The sequence below is a fragment of the Convolutriloba macropyga genome, chromosome 7 (assembly GCF_964194025.1).
Source record: "Convolutriloba macropyga chromosome 7, txConMacr16.3, whole genome shotgun sequence".
Lineage (NCBI taxonomy): Eukaryota > Metazoa > Xenacoelomorpha > Acoela > Convolutidae > Convolutriloba > Convolutriloba macropyga.
Genome location: NC_134474.1, coordinates 16,478,032 through 16,505,348, shown reverse-complemented (window position 1 = coordinate 16,505,348; position 27,317 = coordinate 16,478,032). Strand labels below are relative to the sequence as shown.

The following is a 27,317-nucleotide window of genomic DNA, read 5'->3' as shown; positions in this document are numbered from 1 at the left end:
AATACGTTATGACCTTACTGACTTCGACACCGGTTTTCACAAAAAAAGTAAATTAATTCGATTTTTGTCATATTTGACGTTATTTTTGTAGACGCAAGACATAATCTGAGTAATTGCAGGTCTCAAAGGCTTTCGTTAGATGAATGAATGACCCTCTTTAAATATTTCATTTTGTAATTAATTTCTTTCATGACTTTGGATATAATTTCGTTTCGAAAAAAAATCAAAATTATTAAACACTTTTCTCTTTTTTGTCTTCTTGTTACCTAGCCTCACTAATAAATGGCCACATAATACATTATCAAAAAACATTGTTTGAAAAAAGTGCGATCAAATATATTTTGAGGGCCAAAATATGGCTTGACGGTTTTGACAACGTTTTCTGGCAAGTTTCAATTGAATTTTGTTTGTTGTTTTTTGTTGTTCTTCTTAGCCGCTTAAAAAATAGAATAAGGACAGGTCCTAATGCCCTTCTATAAAAGCATTGGTGTCTTGACTCGCTTTCTTAATATTTGCACATATCATCAATCTAATGCGCCATTTTTACTCCAGTTGTTAATTTCCTTCTATAGAAGAATTGGTAATTGTAAACCTTTGGGATATTTTACTTGATTTCTAAAGGTTTTCATTACTCTGAAGTTAATTTTTAAAAAAAAACAAGCCAATTTTTTAACTGTACTGTTTTTGTCCTTTTTTGTCTAATTGTTACCAAACATTTTATTGGAAAGGTCCATATCTTTTCTGGTGATTTATAAGTTTTTGTTGTTTAGTTTTAGGTTTATCTGACGGTATGGTGACTTTGTTATTAAATTTTGTTTTTTAAAATGGACATAAAGTTTTTGATGTAATTAATGTTTTTTGTTGTTGTTGTTTTTGTTTTTGTTGTTCGTCTTGGCTCGCTTTCTTAATATTGGAATATCACAGCAATCTAATGCTTCAATTTTTACTCCACTGAGTTATTTGCTTTGGAGGCTATCTTATCGTTCATACACAATTTTTTGAAAAATACTTGGGCTTTTCTGGGTTTTTTGGGATTCCTAAAAAATAATTTTTGGGTTTTTCTATCTGTTCCTCATTTGGTAGACAACTATGCCAAAATTGTAGATGGGCAGGGTCGGAACCTTAGGTGCCATCGCACATTACCGAGCCGCCTTGTTAACAGTTAAAAAGTTAAAACCACCAACTTTGATTATTAGGTTTGTATATCTAAAATATGAAATCGATGAGACATTCATTTTAAGACAATCAGACAGAGGAGATTTTCTGAGAAGAAAAAGTGATTGTTTGGCTCTCACAGGGCAGTTTTCTTTATAAAAAGTTATTGAAAGAGCAGTGAAAGTTTCATACGCGAGAATTAATGTATCTATAAGACCGTTATCTTGCAAGAGATTGCAAGATAATTATCTTTTTCAAGAATCCTGCTAGATCTTACAAGCTAAAGGAAAAATTTCCTCCTATCATCAACGAGGATCGCAACTAGAGTAGTTTCCATTGATCTGCAATTTGAAAATTGTTTAGCGTACAGTCAATATGGGAATTAATAATCACTCCGCCATGTCCTTAAACACGAAATTCAAAGACGGCCAACGGCATCAAGCCTTTTTTAAACCACTTTTACAGAACTCATTTGAAACTAACGAGGAACAACTTGCTATTTATAAAGGGCTTTTGGTTGATGAAGCAAAACCATTATGATATTGTCACCTGTCAATAAAGTTAAATATAGTCTATTAGTTTTCGAAATAAGTAAATAAAATGAAAATCAAAAAGGTTAAAAATATTTGAAACAAATGATTTTAATTAAAACATCGCATGTTTTAACAGTACTTTAATTTAGCTATCAATTCAGATCATGGATCTAATTAAAATATTGCAGTTGTTGTTTTCTTCCTAATTGTAGGATAACCTTTGATTAACTTTTGAAATCAATTGAAATAAAAAAACAATTGAAATAAAAAAGACTTAGGCTACTATTATCAGTAATAATGCTTTAAACTCAGCATGTGTTTAAAACGCTGGTCACTGCATTCATTTTTTTTGGTTATAGCATACTCGTTTAGTTTGGAGGTACAGCTTCCAATTGAACCTATCAATTTCTGCAGCGGTCAAACGGAACCTGAAAATGAATATAAGTTTCAAACAAGGAGGCTCGGTAATGTGCGATCGCACATAAGGTTCCGACCCCGCTCATCCACAATTTTGGCATAACTGTCTACCAAATGAGGAACAGATATAAAAACACAAAAATTGTTTTTGGGAATCTCAAAAAAACCCAAAAAAAAACGAAAAAAAAAGTATTTTTCAAAAAAATGTAGTGTATAAACGAAAAGATAGCCTCCTAAGCAAATAACTCAGTGGAATAAAAAAGATGCACTAGATTGATGAGATCTGCCAATATTAAGAAAGTGAGTTAAGACAAACAGCAAAATCAAACAACAATAACAAACATCAATTACATCAAAAACTTTATGTCCGTATTTAAAACCAAAATTAATGACAATGTCAACATACCGTCAGATCACACTAAAATTTAAAAAAAGAACTTATAAATCACCAGAAAAGATATGGGATCAGTCCATGAAAAGGTTTGGTAGCAATTAGACAAAAACAACAGTAAAGTTAACAAATTCGATTATTTTTTAAAATCAATTAAAATCAAACACCATTAGAAATCAAGCGAAACTTCCGAAAAGTTTACGATTACCAATGCGTCTATGGAAGGGCATTATGTCCTGTCCTTATTCATTTTTTGTTGCGGCTAAAAAAACAACAAAAAGACAACAACAAAATTTCAATTAAAACTTGCCAGAAAACGCTGTCGAAGCCGTAAAGACATATTTTGGCCGTCAAAACTTGTTCGAATGCGCCTTCCTGACTAAAGCCGTAAAGTCATATTTTGGCCGTCAAAATATGTTGGATTGCGCCTTCTTCGAACACCGATAATGTAGTATGTGGCCTTTCTTTAATGAGACAAGGTAAAAAGCAGATAAAAAAGGAAAAAAGGCGCAAAACTAAGTTCTACTTTTCATTTTTTTTGAGACAAAATTAATTCCAAAGTCATGGAAGCCATTAATTACAAACTGAAATAAATAAATAGGTTTGTTTATTCGTTCAACGAAAGCCCTTGAGACCTGCAATTATCCAGAATATGTCTTGCGTCCACAAAAAGAACGTCAAATATGACAAAAATCAAATTAAGATAAATTTTTTTAATGAAAAACAGGTGTCGAAGTCAGGAATGTCAGAACAAAATATTTTAAAATATTAGAATTTGTGACACCAATCTCTTTTGACCCCTTCGTCTGACACCAATAATGTCATATTTGACCTGTAATTAACAAAACTAGGTAACAAATAGACAAAAAAAAAACAAAATTGCTAAAATAAAAAATTAATTTTATTTTATAAAACAATTGTTTTCAAAGCCATGAAAGCCATCAGCTATCTACTAATATCAGAATATTGGCTCATCTCAATTTCCACAAAAGCCAAGGAAACCTGTCATTATACAGGAAATTTCAAACGACTAAAACGACAAAATAAAAACGACAGTTAAAGACAAAAGTGAAAAGTTCAATTGAAATTATCAAGAATAAAGAATTAAAGTCGTTAAAACGATAATCCATATCTTTCAGGATTTTAATATGTTCAATTGCGCTTTATTTTGAGCGCCAATAAAGTGATATGAGAACTGTCAATCATGTGATAATGTGACAAAACTATAAAACGAGAAAAACTGGCAAATATCCAAGAATTAAAAAAAATCTGGAATCTAGTAGTATCAAAGCCTGCAAACAGTAAAATAAGGCCTAAAAAAGCAAAAGAGAATAAATTATAAATCAGTAGAAAGAAAAAGCGTTCTTTTTTGCTGACACTAAGCTGCATGTTGATCAAATTAAGAAAAAAAATAGAGGAAAAGTTCATTAAGCCATTATTTATTTAAAAATCAAAAGATTTTATTAGTGTTGTTTGGGCGTGTCCCTTCCGGCAAAAATACTCAAAGCGGACCAGAGAAGCTTATGTCGTGCTGTTTTTAATGAAAAAGGCTGAATTTTGAAATTTTGAGCCCAAATATTTGACAAAAAATATTAAATCAAAATATTCGAAAATATTTTTGTCCTTAAAAACGAAATTAACAACACTATTCTTAAAAATTTTATCAAAATTAACAAAATTAGGCAAACATTCCTGACAATGTGAACAAAAAAGTAGTAGATAAAAGGGGAATCCCAAACAACCACTCAACACTAACGTGTATTCGTGCGTGATTGGGGACCCGTTTTTATCTAATACTACAGTATTGGATATATCCACTACCACATATACAAATTACTCTATATTACCATTCTTTCAAAAACTAAAAACAGTCATTTCCCGTCTCACTTAGTGCAATCCACTAGTACAGAGTTAAATTAATAGTTAACCATGATAGTCCGGGTTTTATCTCCATTGGATACCACCTTTTACCCACTACTTATATCAACAACCACATTTACACTTTACTCAATATTCCCATTCTCATACAATAAAAAAATAACATTTCTTGTCTCACTTAGTGCAATCCACTAGTACATAGTTAGGCTGGTAATTAGCCGTTATGGGTTTTATCAGACGAAATGCTTGGGTTCTATCCCCACTGAGTGAAGTGGGCGTCCGCAGATACTAGTGTAACTAATGGGACCGTGTAAAAAGCACGAACAACTAGCTTGCAAATATAACTTGAAAAATATACCAGCTTAACCCTACAGGTTTGGCTAAGGCAAGATAATTTCCCCCCTTTAAAAACAATTTGAAAATTAAATCCAAAGATGATAATTTTCTCCTCAAATATTATATATTTTAACATGCTTTTTAAATCTTTCCCTGGTACGTCTATATCTATATTTTTTTCAAATGACACATTATCTCCAATTATTTGTTTTAAACCTAAAATAAGAAATATGTTTTTTAAGCTTACACATAGCACAAGTTAAACACAACTTAGCCTCATCATAATGTTTACTCATATGGTCATTTCTATCTTTCTCTTTAATGGCCTCTTTACATTTGAAACATTCATAAGGTTGTTCTCTACATTTATAACAACAGTCTTTCCACTGCTTATCTCTACAATTGAGACATTTTGAAAGCATTTTTTTTTTGAAAATTCATTTTCTCCCTAACGAAATGGATATCAACAAAAGAAATGAATGTATTATCTGCAATTTACCATTCAATTCAATGAAGGATTTCTTCGAGCACAGTTTAACACTTTAAAAGAACACTTCGAGAACACCTTAAAAGAACCAGAGAAAACAACTTAAAAGAACCAGAGAGATGTTCAGTAGTTTTAATAAGGGTGTAATCAATGTTAAACCTGAAATTGAAAATGAAACTGGAGATCTGAAGCTATAGAGAGATTGTATGATTCAGATAAAGATGAATTCTTTGTCGCCCCTAAAATTAAAAATAAAATTAAAACTAAAACTCAAACTAAAACTAAAACTGAAATCGAGCCCAAAGTTGTAGTACCATTTTGCGTCTGTGGTGAAAAATTAAAAATGATATTGCCCTACAAACTCAAATGAATAAATACTGGAGAGAGAACATAGCCACAACCAGTGACTATGATATTAAATCAAGCTGTAATCAACGATAGCTACATGTTACAAATTTTAGTAACAAATTTATCGAAAAAGTCATTGAACCAGTAGATTATATATTAGATGAAGTCAAACCATATATATCATATAACTATAAAGTTACCCTTATTTCTTTATTTAAGAAGAGAGAGTCTGAGGAGGAAAAGATTACTAATGCAAACTTTAGAGCAGACGGGTATATGGCCAAGGATCCTCGACTAGATCTAAATCAATGGCTTAAGTATTCTAGAGAAACATATGAAGGTTATGGTTATGATTATGAGTTTTTTGGTGTAACATATATACAATTAAAATTAACAATAGAAAAAAAGACCATCACTAGGATTTTTTACTGAACTACCACCCGGTTTAAGAAGTAAAACAAAAGCAATGTTAAATATTAGAAGTGATAAACTTAATTGTCTTCGTGTATGTATTACAGCCGCATTATATCAAGTAAGTGATCACGCAACTAGGGAAAATAAAAGTAATAATAATCTAGTTGAAGACTGGGGGTTATGAATATGAATTTGTATATGATTATTTAACGAAAATACAGAATAAAAATAATATTAACATATGGTTTTATCGGCCTTCAACTGAAGATAAATAAAAATTAGAACTATTAGATAAATGTTCAAACTTCGTGAAAGGTCGTAATTAATTAAGAATACTAGTCTGGGATAAACACTGTGCTTTAGTTAAGATCATAGAAGTATTATTAGAAAGACTTAATACTATACATGCAATGTATTGATTTTGAGATAATTGTATTTATTCTATTAGCTCTAAACAAAAATATGGTGCTTATGAAAGCTGTATAGAAATCAAACCAAAAATTGTGTGCCCTAAGTTAAAACAAATCAATTTCAAGCCCCATCACAAACAAGAGGAACTGAGGAATGTTATCCACAGTGATAATGAATGTTATATGGAAGGTGTAAATAAAAAGATTGTTGATAATACATATTAAATATCTGTCCATGTACCTATTGCTATTGGTAATTATGAATCATATTATGGCTCAGATTGTTTCAAAGATTATGCCAAAGATCTATTGGAAATAGAAACCGAGAATGACTTCAAGTTAAACAAACAAATGATATTAAAAAAAGAAGATAAATTATATCATGAAGCCAATAACATTTTCCGTAAATGTAGTAAAACATGTGTGACTAAAATTAGTGATCACTGTCACGAAACAGGCAAATAGAGAGGTTATGCATGTAATATTTGTAATTTAAACTACGGACAACAAAACTTCATTCCTGTTATTTTTCATGATGGTAAAGGTTATGACCTCCATGTTTTATTAATGAGGTATTTAAACAGAATGGAGGTAAACAGAATGGGGGTAATAGATGGATTACCTAGTTTTAATGGTATAGCTAGAGTGATTAGAGTAGGTGTACTAAAGTTTATAGATAGTTCCAGTTTCATGACAATGTCTCGTGATAAATCGGCTAATGTCTATGGTATTAAAAGTAAAACGTAATATCCTTATGAATACTTTAAAGATGAAACTAGCTATAATAATATATTAGGTAATCTATCAATGAAAGACTTTAGATTATCACTAACAAATAAGCTACCACTCCCAGCTGAAATTGATGAGTTTAATAGAAGTAGTAGTAAGAAAAGAGGTAAAGAATTAACACTAGAGTATATGGAGGAAGATGTTAGAAAATTAGAATGCTGTTTCAATTCATTATTTGTTAAGTTAAACATGAATACATATAAACTCAATCCTCTGCACTATCTTAATCTACCTGGTTACAGTTTTGATTGCTTCCTAAAACTAAGTAAAGTTAAAATAGATACAATGCAAGATGAGCAAATGCTAAAAGGTTTCATTAGTGCTATAAGAGGTGGTATATGTGGTGTTATGGGTGATAGATATGTTAATAATAAAAAGACAAAACGGTTTATTGACGCCAACAACTGATACGGTTATTCATTAATGCAGAAATTACCATATAAAGACTTCAGCTTCACTGATATAACCTTAGACGAGGTGTCAGTCACTGATGATGATAGAGATTATGAATATTGGGTTATCTGTTAGATTATACAAATGAATGTGAAGATAGAATTAGTAACTTTCCACTACTACCTCTTAGAAGAGAAATAGGAGAATAATGAATTAGGTTATATACAAAGACTATCAAATTCTTTACAAAGTTAGAAACTAATATTAGATCAGAATAATAAATATGAATATCCATTACACTAAAGAATGTTCAAGTTTTTTGTTAAGATGGGTAAAAAAAGTTACTGAAATTCATAGAACAATTAAATTCAACCACGACTATAATATTAGAGAGTATATTGAACTTAATACTAAAAATAGAGCAGACGCTAATACTGAGGCTGAGAAAGATATATTTTTTAATGAATAATTCTCTATTTGGTAAAAGTTGTGAAAATCCATTAAGGTATTTAGAAGCTAAGATTCTAACAGATGATTATGAAGTACTTAATGCTGTTTGTAAACAGACATGTAGAGATGTAATTTGATATGATAATTAAACTCTAGTGGAATTTTTTTAAGAAAGAAATAAAATTTGATGAGCCAATATACTTAGGCTCAACTGTATTAGAATTGAGTAAACTTCACATGCATGATTTGTTTCACAATGTATTACAACAGTTTCTCGAAGACCTACAACTTCACTATATGGACACTGATAGTTTTGTATTAAGTTCTGCTGAGAGTAATGTCGCCGACAAATACATGGACTTAAGTAATCTAGATACTCCAACAAAAACTATTAGCAAAAGTACCAGATAAATTTAAACATGAATTTGGAAGCAAAGTCATCGAAGAGTTTATAGTTCTAAAACCAAAGACTTATAGTTTAAGAAGGGGGCATCTAAAGAGAAGGGAGTGAAGAAAGAAAACAATGGTAAACATTAATACTATTATAATGCGTTAATGCATGACAGAGAGAGAAAAGTAGAAGAAGCTAGAAAACAAAAAGTAGTTTGAAAAGTAGTTTGAAAAAGAATACAAAACTAGTTTGAAAAAAATGGTTACTATTAAAATTAGAAAGAAGTCAAAGTAAGCAGGATGATAAAAAATTCTATGTAGATAATGTTGAAAGCCATCTGCTTGATAGAAACTTATATCTTGTCAAAAGAGGTTTAATAAATAAAAGTAATACTACATCAATGGAACAATTGATAGAATTGGAACAATTAATTGATGAAGAGTCAATAAAAAACTGAATCAATTAATTGATAATATTAAACAATTAACTATTCATGATGATAAAAAACTAATTTTTGATGTTATTGCACTATATAACGAATTAGATTAATTTTTATCTTAACAAATAAAAAAGGACTAAGCTAGATAAACTTATAGAAATAAAAAAACTAGAGAAAAAACAGAAGATATAGATCAGAAGATAAATTACGACAACAAGAATTTTATGGTGAAATAGAAGCGTTATTTGATCCTTTGACTAAAATTTTAAATGATTATAATGAAAAGAGTTTATCTGAAAAAAAAACAAATATTAAGAGCAATAAATTTGCCACATCAAGAGATAGATAAACAAACAAGAGCAATCACTGAAACCACTTCAAAAATTGAGGAAACTGCTTCACAGATCAACAAAGCTTTAATGAAATCTAATGAAGCATCCATGAAGTCTAATGAAGCCGCATTGAAAACTCGAGATATACCAGGATTTGTATTTGATAAAGACAGAGCCCATAGTTTTCATTTAATGGGAACTCAATTTAACCCCCAATTACAGACAAAGTTCAAAAATTTAGATATTGGGGAATTTGAAATGAATGGTGTTGAGGTAACTTATCACGATAATTCATTTATAGTTAGGGAAAATAGATATGATTTAACACTTGAATTTGTTTATTTTCTTAGCAATCCAAATTTAAAAAATGAGAGTATTGAGGATGATGAAGATAAAAAAATTAAAAGATTTTTACGAGCTATTGAATATGATACGGGAAAAGGTGATAAGAGAAGTAGTAGATATAAACCAATAAAACACTTGCTTGATGTTAGAAAAAATATATAGAGTGCTAGCTCATCTGCCCGTTATTTGGGTAAGGGCATTACTAAGCAGGGATTTTACACCTCCTCCAAAGCTCACCAACGAAATTGTTTCCACTACAGGGATAAGGGAACCTGTTTCGCAGATCCAAACAATTTAAAAGAAAGATTAGAATTACTAAAACTAGAAACAAAAACAGGTCATGATGGATCACATGATGAAATGTTAAAAACATCCGATCAACTATTATCAATGAATATCATTAATAAAGAACAACTAGATATTTTTCTTTTTAGTTATGGTAAATAATGAAACCACAGGGCACAATTATAACTAAACAACAACTACTAGCTAAAGAAGTATTTAGTCCACAAATAACAAAATTTAGAAGAGCGAGAATAATACTATTATATACTGATGACAAATAGCCAGCTGATTTGATAGACAAAATCCCGTCTCTAAGTAAAAACAATAATAATTATAAGTTTATATTAACTGTTATAAATGTATTTATAAAATATGCATGGGCTATTCCGTTAAAAAATAAATCCGGTATATCTATAGATAATGGTTTTAAAAAAGTATTAAGAGAAAGTAAAAAACCAGAGAATTTATAGGTAGATAGAGGTAGTGAGTGTTACAATAAAACATTTAAATCTTCATTTAAAGAAAATGAAACCGGCAAAGACGGTTTCGGGATCAAACTATATTCTACTTGTAGTCATTCAAAGGCTGTGTTTATAAAAAGATTTAATAGAACGTTATTACACATAATTATTAAACCAATGTTCATCAATGGGGATGGTAATTGAATAAATATATCAAATGATGCAGTAATAACTTATTAGAATAACATTCATTCAACAATTAATATGACACCCGTTGAAGCTTCTAATAATCTTGTTAGATATATTATATTTGCTTCTACTAAGATTAAACGTAAACCTAAAATTGGTGATTATGTCAGGAATGCTGACAAATGTAACATTTTCTTTAAAGGATACACTTCTGACTGGAATAGAGAATTATTTAGAGTTAATGAAGTTCTAAAAACCCAACCACCAACATATAAAATAGAAGATATCAATGGCGAGATAGCAGAAGGTAAATACTACGAACTGGAATTATTAAAACCCGGGTTTGATTTCGGACATAATAATAAAGTTTTGGAATCTTTAAATATAGTTCTTTCTGTAAACAAATACAAACAAATGCAAAGATTACAAGAAATAGATTCAACCAGGCTAAAAAAGAATCATCAAAAATTAGTCTATCAGCAACTAAGGTCCGTCAATTATTTTTAGAAGATAATGATAATGATGACATGAAAGATACTTATGAATTTACAAATGTACACCCCATAGATGAAAAAGATGTAGTTATTAAAGAGTGTTGTGATAGCAACTTGATATCCTCTTCTAATAAAATAGATATTTTAAGTAAAAAAATAACTGAACTAAGAAAAAGTGACTTTGATAAAGTTACAACTAAAACGTTACAACTAAACAAAATACAAGTTAATGATGAACTGATTAATGAGTTCATTAAATCAGCAAATGAAGTTAAAAGTGCTGTTAACTTTTGTAATAAGGTTGCTAGTGATACCATCTCAATTTAACCCCCAATTACAGACAAAGTTCAAAAATTTAGATATTGGGGAATTTGAAATGAATGGTGTTGAGGTAACTTATCACGATAATTCATTTATAGTTAGGGAAAATAGATATGAATTAACACTTGAATTTGTTCATTTTCTTAGCAATCCAAATTTAAAAAATGAGAGTATTGAGGATGATGAAGATAAAAAAATTAAAAGATTTTTACGAGCTATTGAATATGATACGGGAAAAGGTGATAAGAGAAGTAGTAGATATAAACCAATAAAACACTTGCTTGATGTTAGAAAAAATATATAGAGTGCTAGCTCATCTGCCCGTTATTTGGGTAAGGGCATTACTAAGCAGGGATTTTACACCTCCTCCAAAGCTCACCAACGAAATTGTTTCCACTACAGGGATCAGGGAACCTGTTTCGCAGATCCAAACAATTTAAAAGAAAGATTAGAAAAACTAAAACTAGAAACAAAAACAGGTCATGATGGATCACATGATGAAATGTTAAAAACATCCGATCAACTATTATCAATGAATATCATTAATAAAGAACAGCTAGATATTTTTCTTTTTAGTTATGGTAAATAATGAAACCACAGGGCACAATTATAACTAAACAACAACTACTAGCTAAAGAAGTATTTAGTCCACAAATAACAAAATTTAGAAGAGCGAGAATAATACTATTATATACTGATGACAAATAGCCAGCTGATTTGATAGACAAAATCCCGTCTCTAAGTAAAAACAATAATAATTATAAGTTTATATTAACTGTTATAAATGTATTTATAAAATATGCATGGGCTATTCCGTTAAAAAATAAATCCGGTATATCTATAGATAATGGTTTTAAAAAAGTATTAAGAGAAAGTAAAAAACCAGAGAATTTATAGGTAGATAGAGGTAGTGAGTGTTACAATAAAACATTTAAATCTTCACTTAAAGAAAATGAAACCGGCAAAGACGGTTTCGGGATCAAACTATATTCTACTTGTAGTCATTCAAAGGCTGTGTTTATAAAAAGATTTAATAGAAGGTTATTACACATAATTATTAAACCAATGTTCATCATTGGGGATGGTAATTGAATAAATATATCAAATGATGCAGTAATAACTTATTACAATAACATTCATTCAACAATTAATATGACACCCGTTGATGCTTCTATTAATCCTGAAGACGTTAGATATATTATATTTGCTTCTACTAAGATTAAACGTAAACCTAAAATTGGTGATTATGTCAGGAATGCTGACAAATGTAACATTATCTTTAAAGGATACACTTCTGACTGGAATAGAGAATTATTTAGAGTTAATGAAGTTCTAAAAACCCAACCATCAACATATAAAAAAGAAGATATCAATGGCGAGATAGCAGAAGGTAAATACAACGAACTGGAATTATTAAAACCCGGGTTTGATTTCGAACCTAATAATAAAGTTTTGGAATCTTTAAATATAGTTCTTTCTGTAAACAAATACAAAGAAATACAAAGATTACAAGAAATAGATTCAACCAGGCTAAAAAAGAATAATCAAAAATTAGTCTATCAGCAACTAAGGTCCGTCAGTTTTTTTAGAAGATAATGATAATAATGACATGAAAGATACTTATGAATTTACAAATGTACACCCCATAGATGAAAAAGATGTAGTTATTAAAGAGTATTGTGATAGCAACTTGATATCCTCTTCTAATAAAATAGATATTTTAGGTAAAAATATAACTGAACTAAGAAAAGGTGACTTTGATAAAGTTACAACTAAAACGTTACAACTAAACAAAATACAAGTTAATGATGAACTGATTAATGAGTTCATTAAATCAGCAAATGAAGTTAAAAGTGCTGTTAACTTTTGTAATAAGGTTGCTAGTGATACCATCTCTAAGTATAATCAATCAAAACAAGAATTTGATAATAATAAGTTATAATACATAATAAGTTTGATAATAATACGAATATTACTAACATACATCTAGATGATATGTTTAGTACTGGTCTAAGGGAATATAGAGAAGTTAATGAAAAGACTAATTCTGCTGTTGATGTAGCTCTCATAAAGAATAAAAAGACAATAGTGCAATATATAATAACTAAATTATTACAAAGTAAGCTAGTAGACAACAAAGAACAAGCAAGACTAGAGATCCATTAAGATTTTAATCATGAGGATATAATGAAAGAGATTGAGAGTTATTTTATTATATAGTTATGACTATGACTACGACTATGATTATATCTTTAACTAAAACAAAATATTTTACAATATAAAAATGGCAGAAACTAAACCCAGTGCACCTTTATTTTACCACAATATTTACACTTTCTCAGAGGAAAACATTAGTGATAAAATCTTAGCTAGTAATAAATTTATTAATAATATTAACATTACAAAAGATAATAGAAATTATTATAAAACTGAAACAAATAATTACAATAAGAAGTTAAGTAGATATGAGAATTATATTAACATAGCAGAGATAACAGAAATACTATTATCATTAATAGCAACAACTGCAACATCAACATCAATTGCATTAACAAGTATATGAAGATTGTATTCTATACCAATAGCTTTTGCTACAGCAACTGTTTTTGGTTCTTTATCGAAAAAAATTAATACTAATGTAAGAGAGAAAATTATAAAGTATTCTCAAATGTATATATTAAGTAAACAGTTCAGTGACAAGTTTATTAAACTCTGTACTAAATCAATGAATGATAATAAAATAGATAATGATTAATATAATGAATTAGTTAAGGTATATGAGGAAAATAAGAAAAACGAGAAAAGTAAATTGAGTGGTTTTCCAAACTACAGTTAATAGTGTTTAGTAATATCAATATACTTAGTGTTTATAATATAAGTAATGATATTTACCATTAGATATAATTACTTCATCTTCTTTGCACCTAAGTATAACCCTCTTCCTTTTTGTACTACTTTTATACCTTCACCTGTAGTTGCAAAATAAATTAAATCACGTGTGGTTGATAAAGCTGCTCTAGGGTTTCTACTGGCAGCTGCACTTCCTATTTTACATGCTATTTCTATTGCTCCTACTGGGCTATTGGCAACTTTCTTTCCAAAGTTAACTGTTGCTTTACCAACGCTCTTAAAGAAAACTTTAAATGCTTCTGCTTCTTTTGTTGCATCACTAACAGTCGCTGACTTATTTCTTTTCCCTTTATTACAAAAACCCTTTCACATTTTAAATTTTTTAGCTGTAAAATATCCTCCTATATTAGTTATTAGTACCACTATAATGTCTACCACCAGCACAATATGAATTAGTTTTAAATTTCTGTAAAAGACTCATATTTTTATATAAAATAATAATGGAATGTAAAAAGTATAATTCTTTTGTTGTAAAACCTAAGACAAAGACTAAAACTAATACAAAAACTCTTACTAGAGTTGAAGGTGATGGTTTGTCTAAGGCAAATGAAAAGAAAAAAGATATTTTTTATGCTAAAGGAATTGTTAAATTATCTAAGTCTGACTAAGACTGTAAATAGATATTACTAGAATATTAAATAGAACTATTACTAAAGTATTACTAAATCATTAAGTATAACTATAACTATAACAATTACTAAAGTTTTTGTAAAATATTGACTATAACTATTACTAATGTTTTTTTTTAAAGTATTAACTATAACTACGACACGATATCAACCATCTTATTACCATCACTATTAACACTAGTAACGTTTCTAGTTTATACTAATGCATGACAAACAACATCAGCAACAGCAACACTAAATTTAAAATTAAGATGTGTTGGCTGTGGTCCTATGTGACAATTTTGATATCTCGTATCAAATACATATATTCTAAAAGTACTCTTGAATGTTCTATGATGTTAATATGGTTTAATATTATGTGGGAATCCATTATTATCTTTATTAAATCTTACAATATATTTAAAGGCCTCACTATAATTATTAGTATCAGTACCATTCATATAGTACCATAATTAAAAATCATTCTATCCTCAGGATAATATTCTCTACCAATCTTACAATAGCATTCAGTAACATTCATTTTATCAAATGTACTTGCATCATGAGTTTGCTCATTAACATTAATATTTTCAAAATCAGTTACACTCCACTGAGGTCTTTTCTTTCCACTTTCCATACCCAAATCAAATAAGATGTTAGTTGTTTTGGTTACATTCTTATAAAATGTCTTTCTTTCATAATAACTGAAGTCAATATTATTCTTTTTACTTAAACCCTTCAGCACAATAATTCTGTTACCGTTACTAGGATCAATAATAGGTACACACCATGATTTATCCCTAATATCTATATTACCGTCATTGGCACTTCCTATTCTACATGCTATTTCTAATGCTCCTACTGGGCTAATAGCAACTTTCGTTCCAAAGTTAACTGTTGCTTTACCAACGCTCTTAAAAAAACTTTTAATCCTTCTGCTTCTTTTGTTGCATCACCAACAGTCGCTGACTTATTTCTTGTACCTTTATTACAAAAACCTATTCACATTTTAAATTTTTTAGCTGTAATAAATCGTCTTATGTTATTAGTACCACTATAATGTCTACCACCAACACAATATGAATTAGATGTAAAATTCTGTAAAAGACTCATATTTTTATATAAAATAATAATGGAATGTAAAAAGTATAATTCTTTTGTTGTAAAACCTAAGACAAAGACTAAAACTAATACAAAAACTCAGACTATAGTTGAAAGTGAAGGTTGGTCTAAAGCAAATGAAAAGAAAAAAAATATTTTTTTATGCTAAAGGACTTGTTAAATTATCTAAGTCTGACTAAGACTGTAAATATATATAACTTGAGTATTAGATAGAACTATTACTAAAGTATTACTAAAGTTTTAACTATAACTATAACTATAACAATTACTCAAGTATTTGTAAAATATTGACTATAACTATTACTAATGTTTTTTTTTAAAGTATTAACTATAACTACGACACGATATCAACCATCTTATTACCATCACTATTAACACTAGTAACGTTTCTAGTTTATACTAATGCATGACAAACAACATCAGCAACAGCAACACTAAATTTAAAATTAAGATGTGTTGGCTGTGGTCCTATGTGACAATTTTGATATCTCGTATCAAATACATATATTCTAAAAGTACTCTTGAATGTTCTATGATGTTAATATGGTTTAATATTATGTGGGAATCCATTATTATCTTTATTAAATCTTACAATATATTTAAAGGCCTCACTATAATTATTAGTATCAGTACCATTCATATAGTACCATAATTAAAAATCATTCTATCCTCAGGATAATATTCTCTACCAATCTTACAATAGCATTCAGTAACATTCATTTTATCAAATGTACTTGCATCATGAGTTTGCTCATTAACATCAATATTTTCGAAATCAGTTACATTCTATTGAGGTCTTTTCTTTCCACTTTCCATACCCAAATCAAATAAGAAGTTAGTTGTATTGGGTACATTCTTATAAAATGTCTTTCTTTCATAATAACTGAAGTCAATATTAATCTTTTTATTTAAACCCTTCTGCACAATAATTCTGTTACCGTTTCTAGGATCAAAAATAGGTACTGACCATGATTTATCTCTAATATCTATATTACCGTCATTGGCAACTTCAACAGCACAAGCATTAACTCTAAACAAGGCTCTATTATTTTTGTTTCTTTTTAATGATAGTTTAAATACTAACCCATTTATAATCGTTTCTAAATCATTTACAAACCAAAATAGATCACTCATCTTAATCATCATATACATTTGTCCTTGTTCTGCAGCAGCATGACCACCTTCAAGTTGACTATCTCTATTACCTTGATTTCTAACAAAACCACTCTCATATTCATCATCAGTCCTAGTTAATAACTTATACATTAATAGACCTACCGCTAGTCCTACCGCGGTAGGTCTATTAATTAGTCCTGCCGCCACCAGTATTCATTAGTCCTACTGCCTGGTAGTATTCATTAGTCCTACCGCCACAAGTTTCAGATTTAACTGAACTAAACAAAGCCACTATACCATAATTAACTAGTGTGATATAAGCATTATTACCAAATACACCACCAGCATTATCTGAATCAAGTAAATTTAAATGATTCTCTTCTCTATTGAGAATGATATTAATATTAGTTTTAACCGTATTCATTGTTGCTAGATTAATTGGTTTATATTTTGTAATCTTACTTTTGGTCTATCATTATTATAACCATAAATTTTATGCAAATTAAAGTCCTTTTTATAGTTAAAACTTTTGGCTAAGCTATAGCTATATTTATACTAATAAAATGACAGGCAGCTTAATCTGATGGGAACTACACAAGAAACATGAATCTCTAACTAAAACTACTAAAACTAAAGAAGGCGACTTTTATTTCAGAATGATAAAATCAACAGAAGAGTTTAACTTTAGTGAAGCTATACTTAATACAACAAAATTAGGGTTCATTAGATTATCAGTTTATAACACGGTGCTTAACGTAAATAGAAGAAACAATCGTTTTCTGTATGCTACTGATATTTTAGATAGTACCTCTAATCGTGAAACATGAGCGAAGCCGCATATCAATGCTTGCTATAGCTCTAACCCCAACATTACTTCTATTCCTAATTATAAAATTGGAACTCCAATATTATTTTCAACCATTACACCTGGTGCATATGAATTATCTGAAATAGCAGAAATAATAAAAAAGAAACTGAAGGTGATGTTATAATTGAAGTATAAAAAAATACAATGAAATGTAAAAAGGAAATAAAACAAGGAGCAATTAGCTTTGATATAGAAAACTCTGTAGGATCATTACTAGGATTTAGGAAAGTATTACATAAAACTAGTGACTATTCATCTCAGAAAATTGTTGATATAATGGCTCTTAATACAGTTAATAATCACTGTAAAATTATATCTGATGTTAGAGATAATGGTAATGATACAGACATACTATACACTTTTAATATAATATATCCACCAGGTTACATGATAAACATTTTACCAAATAATGTACTATTTCAGAATGTAACAAAAGATAGAATAGAAAAAATTGAATTTAATATTAAAGATGAGTTTGGAAGACCTATTGATTTAATTGGTGATGTATTAAGTTTTACTTTATATCTAGTGTTAATACCAAAGTTCGGTTTGATTTAGAATATAGTTATAGTTTAATCTCTATCTATAATAACAGATATAGATTAAGTGTTACTTTATATCGAATAGTTATCGATTTAATCCTTATCTATACATAGATATAGATATAGAAATAAAAATAGATATAGATATAGATATAGATTAAGCTTTACAGAGTATTATATTTATTTATTATTATAGATAGGGTATAATCTTTATCTACTATTTTAGATAGAGAATAATCTTTATCCTTATTATAGATAGGGTCAATTTTTATCTACTATTATAGATAAAGAATATTCTTTATCTACTATTATAGATAGAGAATATTATTTATTCTTATTATAGAAGGGTAACATTTTTTATCTACTATTATAGATAGAGAATAATTATTGTTCTTATTATCGATAGAGAATAATCTTTATCTTAGAGAATAATATTTATCTTCTATTATAGATAAAGATTAATAATTATCTTCTATTATAGATAGAGTGTAATATTTATCTACTATTGTAGATAGATATTAGAGATAGAGAATATTCTTTATTCTTATGATAGCTAGAGTACAATCTTTATCTACTATTATATACAAAGAATATTCTTTATCTACTATTATAGATAGAGAAAATAATTTATTCTTATTTTAGATGGGTAATATTCTTTATCTACAATTAAAGATAGAGAATAATATTTATTCTTATTATAAATAGAGTATAATCTTTATCTTAGAGAATAATATTTATCTAATACTATAGATAGAGAATTATATTTATCTTCTATTACAGATGGAAAGAAACCTTTATATTCAATTAGAGATAGAGAATAATAATTATCTTCTATAGTAGATAGAGTAAAATATTTATCTACTATTATAGATATATATAAGAGATAGCAAATAATCTTTATTCTTATTAAAGATAGGGTATAATCTTTATCTACTATTATATATAAGGTGGGCCTATATCTGAAATCTCAGATATAAAAACCGATAAATCAAAATTTCAAAAATAGCCATATGATATGATTTAAATAAAATTGTATTTGATTATTAATCTATTTCATATGAATCATCTGATGAAGAGTGATATATATTTGATAAAAGTAAGATATATTTATTAAAAGTATCTTTTATATTTACAAAATCTGATAAATATTCATAGTCAGTATCTATTTACCTATGTATTAGTATATCTGATTTATTGCTTCTTCCCTAAAGCCAACAAATAGTCTTATCTGATAGATGATTAACAGAATCATCTATAATAAATTATGTTTTCACTAATGAAATTTTATTCAAAATGATACTGGCAAGGATAAGTTAGAAACCTTTAATAAGCTTATAACTGATTCCTTGTTGGATGATGCCAAAAAGACAACAAAGCTACTAAAAATCAAGTCACTGCTTAGTGATACTCATAAAAACCCAGGTAATGATAGCTCTGGTGATTCTGATGATTTTCATGATTCAAGTAGTGAATCAGATGAAGAATCAATCTAGATTGATATTGATATTATTCTTCACCTAGTATTATTGATATAGATTATTCTTCATCTACTATTTTATATAAATATATATATATATATATATATATATATATTTATACATATATATATATATATATATATATATATATATATATATTTATATATATATATATATATATATATATATTGATATATAGATAAGACATAACTACAAAACTCTCCAATCCCAATAAGTTCTTCATTTACCATTAATATTTTTATTTTTAGATATATCAATAACAAGATAGTTATAGGACTCTCTCCATACTTCATTACATAATATAGTAAAATCTTTATAATCAAGTTCAGCATCATTAAAGAAATCTTGATATATAGATGTGAGAGTTTTAACTCTTCGTTCAAATTGAGTAAATAGATTGCAATTCTCTCTAACACGATGTCTATCCGAAGAGAATAGATTTTGATTAACATATATCAAATTACAAGTATTATGTCTACCTGTACAAAAGTATTCATTTGTAACTGGTTCTTTTGCTTTAACATCATCAAATATCATAAGTTTTTTTTAACTCTTTTGGTAGTTGGTCGGGAGAGGGTAAATCGTTTACATCTTTAATAAATTTAATACTGGCGTTTTTATTATAGCTCTCAACACCTTCATATTGATCACCAGTAGGACCAATGATCTATAGTTTATCAAAATATATTATACTCATAATTAGTTCCTTTAAAAGGAATGTTTTACCACGTTCACTAGGACCGGTTATTATACATGTAAAGTTCACAGGGAATGCAGCATTGACAATAATATTTTCATCACATAACCATGATTGTAGACTTCCATTAACATTAACAGAAATATTATCGGTGTAACCGCCTCTCAAGTTTTTTTTGCTGTTAGGTTTACAGCTTTGATGTTTTTCACTAAATAGGTATATAAATTTATTTTATTTTTATCTTTTTTTATCATTAACATTAACAATAACTTTAACATTATCTTTATCTTTATCATTGCCAAAAACATTATCATCAACATTAACATTATCATTAACTTCAACTTCATCATTATCATTATCATTATCAATATCATTATCATTATCATTATACTTATCATTATCATTATGATTATCATTAGCTTTATCTATATCATTATCATTATGATTATCATTAGCTTTATCTATATCATTATCATTATCATTATCATTATCATTATCATTATCATCATCATTATCATTATCATTATCATTATCATTATCATTATCATTATCATTATCATTATCATTATCATTATCATTATCATTATCATTATCATTATCATTATCATCATCATTGTCATTGTCATTATCATTATCATTATCCTTATCATTATCATTATCATTATCATTATCATTCTCATTCTCATTATCATTATCATTATCATTATCATTATCATTATCATTATCATTATCATTATCATTATCATTATCATTATCATTATCATTATCATTATCATTATCATTATCATTATCTTTGACAATATCATTATCATTATCATTATCATTATTTTTATCCTTAGCTTTATCATTAACATTGAAATCATTATTAACAATGACTTCACAACTTAAACAAAGACACTCAAAATTTTGAGAGCGCTCTTTATTCTAAATCCTCTATCAATAAAAATAGATCAAGTATAGACAATATATTCCACCTTAAGATTCATCTTATTTTTGTATTCTCTCGTCTGATTCCAGATGAACATATTCCTATAAGAAAAATGGTGGAGTCTCAACACCAAAACTATCAAAGTAATGTGTCTTACCACCCTCTCGCTCCTTATAACTAAAACCCAATGGGTACCATCAGTTGGCTGTGAAGTTGTTGTCATTATCACTAGATAGAGTTTGATCTCTCATTACTATTTTTATTGGTGTTAAACTTATATCTCTACCTATATCTTCTATTTTGATATTACTCATAGCTTTATTCTCAAGGTTATATTTATTAATAAATTCCTCAAAAGTTAAGATCAGCATTTTTTATAATATAAAAAAGGAGACGAGTAGCGCAGTTTTAATATTTATTTTCAAAATTATTTTTTGTTTTATAGTATATGATTCAAAACCAATAAATATGCAAAACTAGAAGAGAATTTTGGTGGATTTGTAGACAGAAGTATTGTAAGAATTGAATATGATAAGTCACCATTACATACTATAATTTATGGTGGCACTGGAACAGGAAACACTTATTTTGTCAGACAGTATTTAAAACACTATGGAGATCAAATTTCAACTGAAGGATTAAATCCTTACACATATCGAGAGAGTGATTATAATAAAAAGAAGAAGATAAACCTAAAGAGATAAAAACATATAAAACCATCAAAAGATAAACCCATAAGTGAAGCTTTAGAACAAATTTATGATAACTGGCAGCTTAAAGTTATAGTTGGAGAACAAGTTAAAGTTAAACTTAAAGAACAAGTTCAAGAACAAAATAAAGATATAGTTATAGTACGTAAAGATGAAAAAAAGTGGATCTATCCAGTTACTAATAAACTCTATGATGGATTTAATATGTGAGATATAAACATTATCACATCAAAAAATATGCCTGAATTCAAAGATATTGTAATTGTTTTTGATGAGATGGCTGATAAGTTAAATAAGGATAGAGGTTAATATTTAACAGACGGAAGGCATTATAATGTTCAAATGATTGTAATGTGTCATGAACCAGCTCAAAAAATTAACAAAGGAAAAATGAGCAGTGATACTATTTATTTAACAACTAATAATAGAACTGATCGATTTAACAATATCAACGTAATTTATAGCTGTGGAAATAGCTTCCATGAGATAATTAAAGAGTTAAATAGCATCTGTTATAATCGTACAGATGGATTAGATCCAAAAATTTATTATGGCATATTTAAATATAATGTGAAAGAGGGTAATTTTTTTATTATTGATTGTAATAGAACTGTGGTATATGATTCAAGAGTTGGTTTCTTAGATATTAAAGCTCTTAGTATAAAAAAAGAGGAGTAACAAATGAGGAAATCAAAAAATATTTGCATAAATGAAACCACTAATTATAAATCCTACAGATATATACATTATTAGCCCTGATAATTATGAGTTCTATTTTAATAAACTTCTTGCATCGAAAGGTATTGAAATACAGAATGATGTTTTAACAAAAGAAGTAGTTAAAGCTAATTGTTTTAAGCTTGCATCAATTGTTTCTGGATTTATCAGTGCGGCTATTACAATATATAAGTATATGGCATGCCATGGACGGAGTCCGATGAATCCAGATACTACAATGAGAGCTGCTGGTCTTATGGCAGCAGGTGCAAGTACTATGTTTAATAGAACAAATACATTAGTTAATGGTTATGGACCTCCGTCCATGTTTCACCATAGATATGATTGGGGTAACGATAATGACAAAGTTAATGTCAATGTTCATAACAATGTTAATGATAACTCCATCCATGTTTCACCATGGTACAAATATTATAACAGGTTTCACCGAAAACCAAAGTGAAAACCCAAACGAAGATCAAATCAAATCAGGTAAGGTATACGAAAGATATATAAATAAAATCACAAAGGTTTTAAATAAAAAGGTTAGATATGATTTATATGATCTATATGACAAGAATTAAGGATTTAGTGATGGCCTTGTTAAATAAATCAAAGATAAATTAGCTCAGAAGAATTAACAGATCTTAGATAAAAGATGTAACTGTATTTTTTTATTATGTTGGGTCATGAACATTTAACTGAGTATTTCCAGTAAAGAACACTCTAGAAATTAATTGAAATTTTAGCCCATTATAATTTAGAGCTCTCAAATGTCCAAAGGTTAATTGTATATGTAAGTGTGGTACTCCTGCAAATCTAGTTTTGCAATATCAAACATTTCATAATGATAATATATGTAAATGTGTATGTGGCTATAAATCATCAAATATCATTTGTGCTGATTAAGATTGTACTACTAATTCTAATTCTAATTCTAACTCTAGTTCTAGTTCTATTGCTAATTCTAATCCTAATCCTAATCCCAACCCTAATCCTGTTCATTTTTCTAAGTCAAATTCTAATTCTAATCCTAATCCTAAATCTAATCCTATTTCTAATTCTGATTCTAATTCTAATTCTAATTCCATTTCTAATTCTAATTCTAATTCTAATTCTATAAAAACTTAAAAGAAGAGATTAAAAGAGAAGTAATAGATGCGTTAAAGAGAAAAATTATAGGTGAGTTTTAAAAAATAGAAAGTAGTAAAAATAAAACGACTAGAAATCGTTTTTTATGTAAAACTGAAAAGAATAAGGATGCCTCTAAAGAAACTGGTGGTTTATGTAAAGATTGCTGTTCTCAAAGGGTTTTGTGTCCTTCATGTAATACTGTCCTAAATATATGTTCTCCTAATAAACATAGACAAATAGCTCATAATATCTGAAAAAATTTAATAAAAAGGACATAAATTTGTGGATTACAAGGATTACATGGATTACATGGATTATAATGAAAAACTAGGTAGGGGTGGGTTACAGGATTCTATGGATTAGAGGACTACATGGGTTACATGGAATATATAGAATTATAGTGGAAAAAAATAATAATTTTTTTATAATAAAAGTGCAGAGTTCAGCTGGTTTTTTTTGTTCAGATTATCCACAAAGTGGCTTCACAGATTTTCTCAAGCTGGTTTTACGTGTTTTTTACACGGTCTCATTAGTTACACTAGTATCTGAGGACGTCCATTGGAGTCAGTGGGGATAGAACCCAACCTATCCGTCTGATAACGGTTATTTACCAGCTTAACTCTGTACTATTGGATTGCACTAAGTGAGACAAGAAATGTTAGTTTTTTATTGTGTAAGAATGGGAATAATGACCAATGTGTACATGTGGTAGTGGATATAAATAGTGGATAAAAGGTGGTATCCAGTGGAGATAAAATCCGGACTTTCACGGTTAACTGCCAGCTTAACGCTGTACTAGTGGATTGCACTAAGTGAGACAGGAAATGATCGTTCTTAATTGTATAAGAATGGGAATATAGAGTAATGTGTATATGTGGTAGTGGATATATCCAATACTGTTGTAGTGGATAAAAGGCGGTCCACAATCAAGCACGAATACACGTTAGTGTTGACTGGTTGGTTGAGGACCCCCTTTTATCCACTACTTAAAACCAACGGAATTCACTCTATTTTTCTCAGAAGTTTAAACCTCGATAACTCCCTGTGAAGAACGGAAATTAAAAAACAAATCTTTTAATTCCATATTCTACGCTGGACGAGCTTTCTAATTATACCAGTCTCAACTCTCTACGATGAATATATCGATCGGCAAAAATTGTCTGAACAAAAAAAAACCATTTGAATATGTAGTTCCTCCCCCCCCCCGCCCTCAAGAGGGGTAGGAACAAAAATGTCCTAAGTTTGCAAAAATTTGTTGTTGATTAGAGGACAGGGTTTTTTAAATGAAAAGTCTTTGGTCTGTTCTCCCTTTCGAGCGGTTCAGCCTTACAGCCTTAGGTCAAAAAACATAATGACCCGGGGTAGAATGATCCGAGTTTTTCTTGTTTAAAATCTCTTTTGTGTAAAATTACAGATTTTCAGTCTCACAAAAAACCTACAATTGGGTATTTTTATGAAATTTTATTTGAATATAATTTGATATAAACCACGATTTCTTGATATTCGAGTGCTTGAAATTGGTGACCCACCTTTTTATGCTATTAACTTTGTATCCCTCTCCTTTAACCCCAATTTTATTTTCATGCAGAGTTGGTACAATTAATGTTTATAACAAGGGTTAAGCAGGGTTTGTTTAAGGAGCAATTTGGTAGATACTAAAAGCTTGTACTGTTTAGGAAAAGGGTTCTGGGGTGAAGAGTTTGAAGGGTTAAATTCGTGCAAGGTAAATTGAAAGGTAAAAATTCGTGCTGACGTTGCTTATCACTTTTATCACCTTGCACTAAAAAATCATATCAATAAATTAGTTCATTTTTGCGAGGAGGTCACTTAATTAAAGTAAATCTAGGATCATTTTGACTTTTATTTCATGGCTGAAGTTAGTTGATTATGCGGGATTTTTTCCACCAAGTACAGATGTACAATTTGTAACTCCATAACTTAGGAACATACAAGAGTATACAGAACAAATTTCAAAAATATTTTACAAATATTATCTATTTCTAATAGTTTATCTTGCTCGTGCACGCCCTTCATCTTGGCATTATGGTAAGAAATGTCTCCCCCCCCCCCACACACACACACACACACACACACACACACACACACTTCAAACATACAGACATAAAAAACACCATTACGATAAGCGGATCTCATTATAGTCTTACCTCCCAACCCCCCCCCCCCCCACCCCCCAAACGAAGCCTCCATTATGGTATAATTTCCATGATGGGGGTATAGGTTATATGACCATTAAGCGTGGGGGACTGTACTAGGAAAAACTCCGATAAACAACTATAATTGGCCTTCAAACAGCCCAAGTGAATCAAAATAGACACAACAAATCTTCGTTTCCATTAATTTTTCTTTTTTAGACTTCGAAGACAATTTCTTCTCTACTTGTGGCCAGTGGTCTATTTGCAGTAATCTTATTCTCTGAAATCGAAGCGAGGAGGGTAGCCAGGGGTGTATCTCTTCAAACAGGCGAAGCTCCCGAGCCAGTGACAGGCGAGAGCGAATACAAAGAGGATATTGGATCCCATGGAACTGATGGACCCGATGGAATCGTTGGAACCGATGGATCTGATGGACCCGATGGACCTAATACTAGTACCGGGGACTACTCTGAAAACACAGAGATTCCTTCGGGAAGTCACAAATTTGGACTTGAAATACCCGATCCAATACAAAAGGGTATAGACGTCGTTGGCGACGTTGTTGGTAAAATACTAAGCAGACATTAAAAATGTGACCCCTTCAAAGCTATGGCCCCATTCTCCTCAACATAACCTCCACAAAAGCATATTCATGGTAATCGAATGGGAGGCTTTTGGGCAACATTTTGGTTTTAGCGAGACTAAGTTGAGGTGAAGGTGACTAATGTAACGTGAAAAGGCAAACAGTTCCGCTCGTTCTCTTAACCAAGCGTAACTAAGAGTAAAACTTTTGGTCAATGTACGAGTTTTCTGATATGTGTTAAACTCAAAAAATTAGATTGAAAGAAAAGATAGGTTGTCAATGATAACAATTAAATCAAAGTCGACATCCCGATAACTGTTAAAATTAGAAATTGTAAATATAATCCTCAGCAAACAGAAACCATGATTTTATTGAGACTCTCATGCCTCTCATCGGCACAAAAAAGCTAAAAATGAACTATTGACATTTAGAAAATGTTGAAGTAAAACTCTATAGAAATAAAGTCAAAACT

At 29.1% G+C, this 27,317-nt stretch overlaps 2 protein-coding genes across 2 annotated transcripts in view; one reads left to right on the top strand and one right to left on the bottom strand.

The window, feature by feature from the left end:
- The window catches only part of LOC142342960 (uncharacterized), a 114,012-nt gene that overhangs the window by 13,158 nt on the left and 73,537 nt on the right, over window positions 1-27,317 (bottom strand). The gene's annotated exons all lie outside the window — the stretch shown is intronic.
- Window positions 26,000-27,060, top strand: LOC142342123 (uncharacterized). Its single transcript, XM_075393322.1, has 2 exons — window positions 26,000-26,155; window positions 26,482-27,060. The coding sequence occupies exons 1-2, from the start codon at window positions 26,153-26,155 to the stop codon at window positions 26,848-26,850; spliced, it is 372 nt and encodes a 123-aa protein (XP_075249437.1). The 5' UTR covers window positions 26,000-26,152; the 3' UTR covers window positions 26,851-27,060.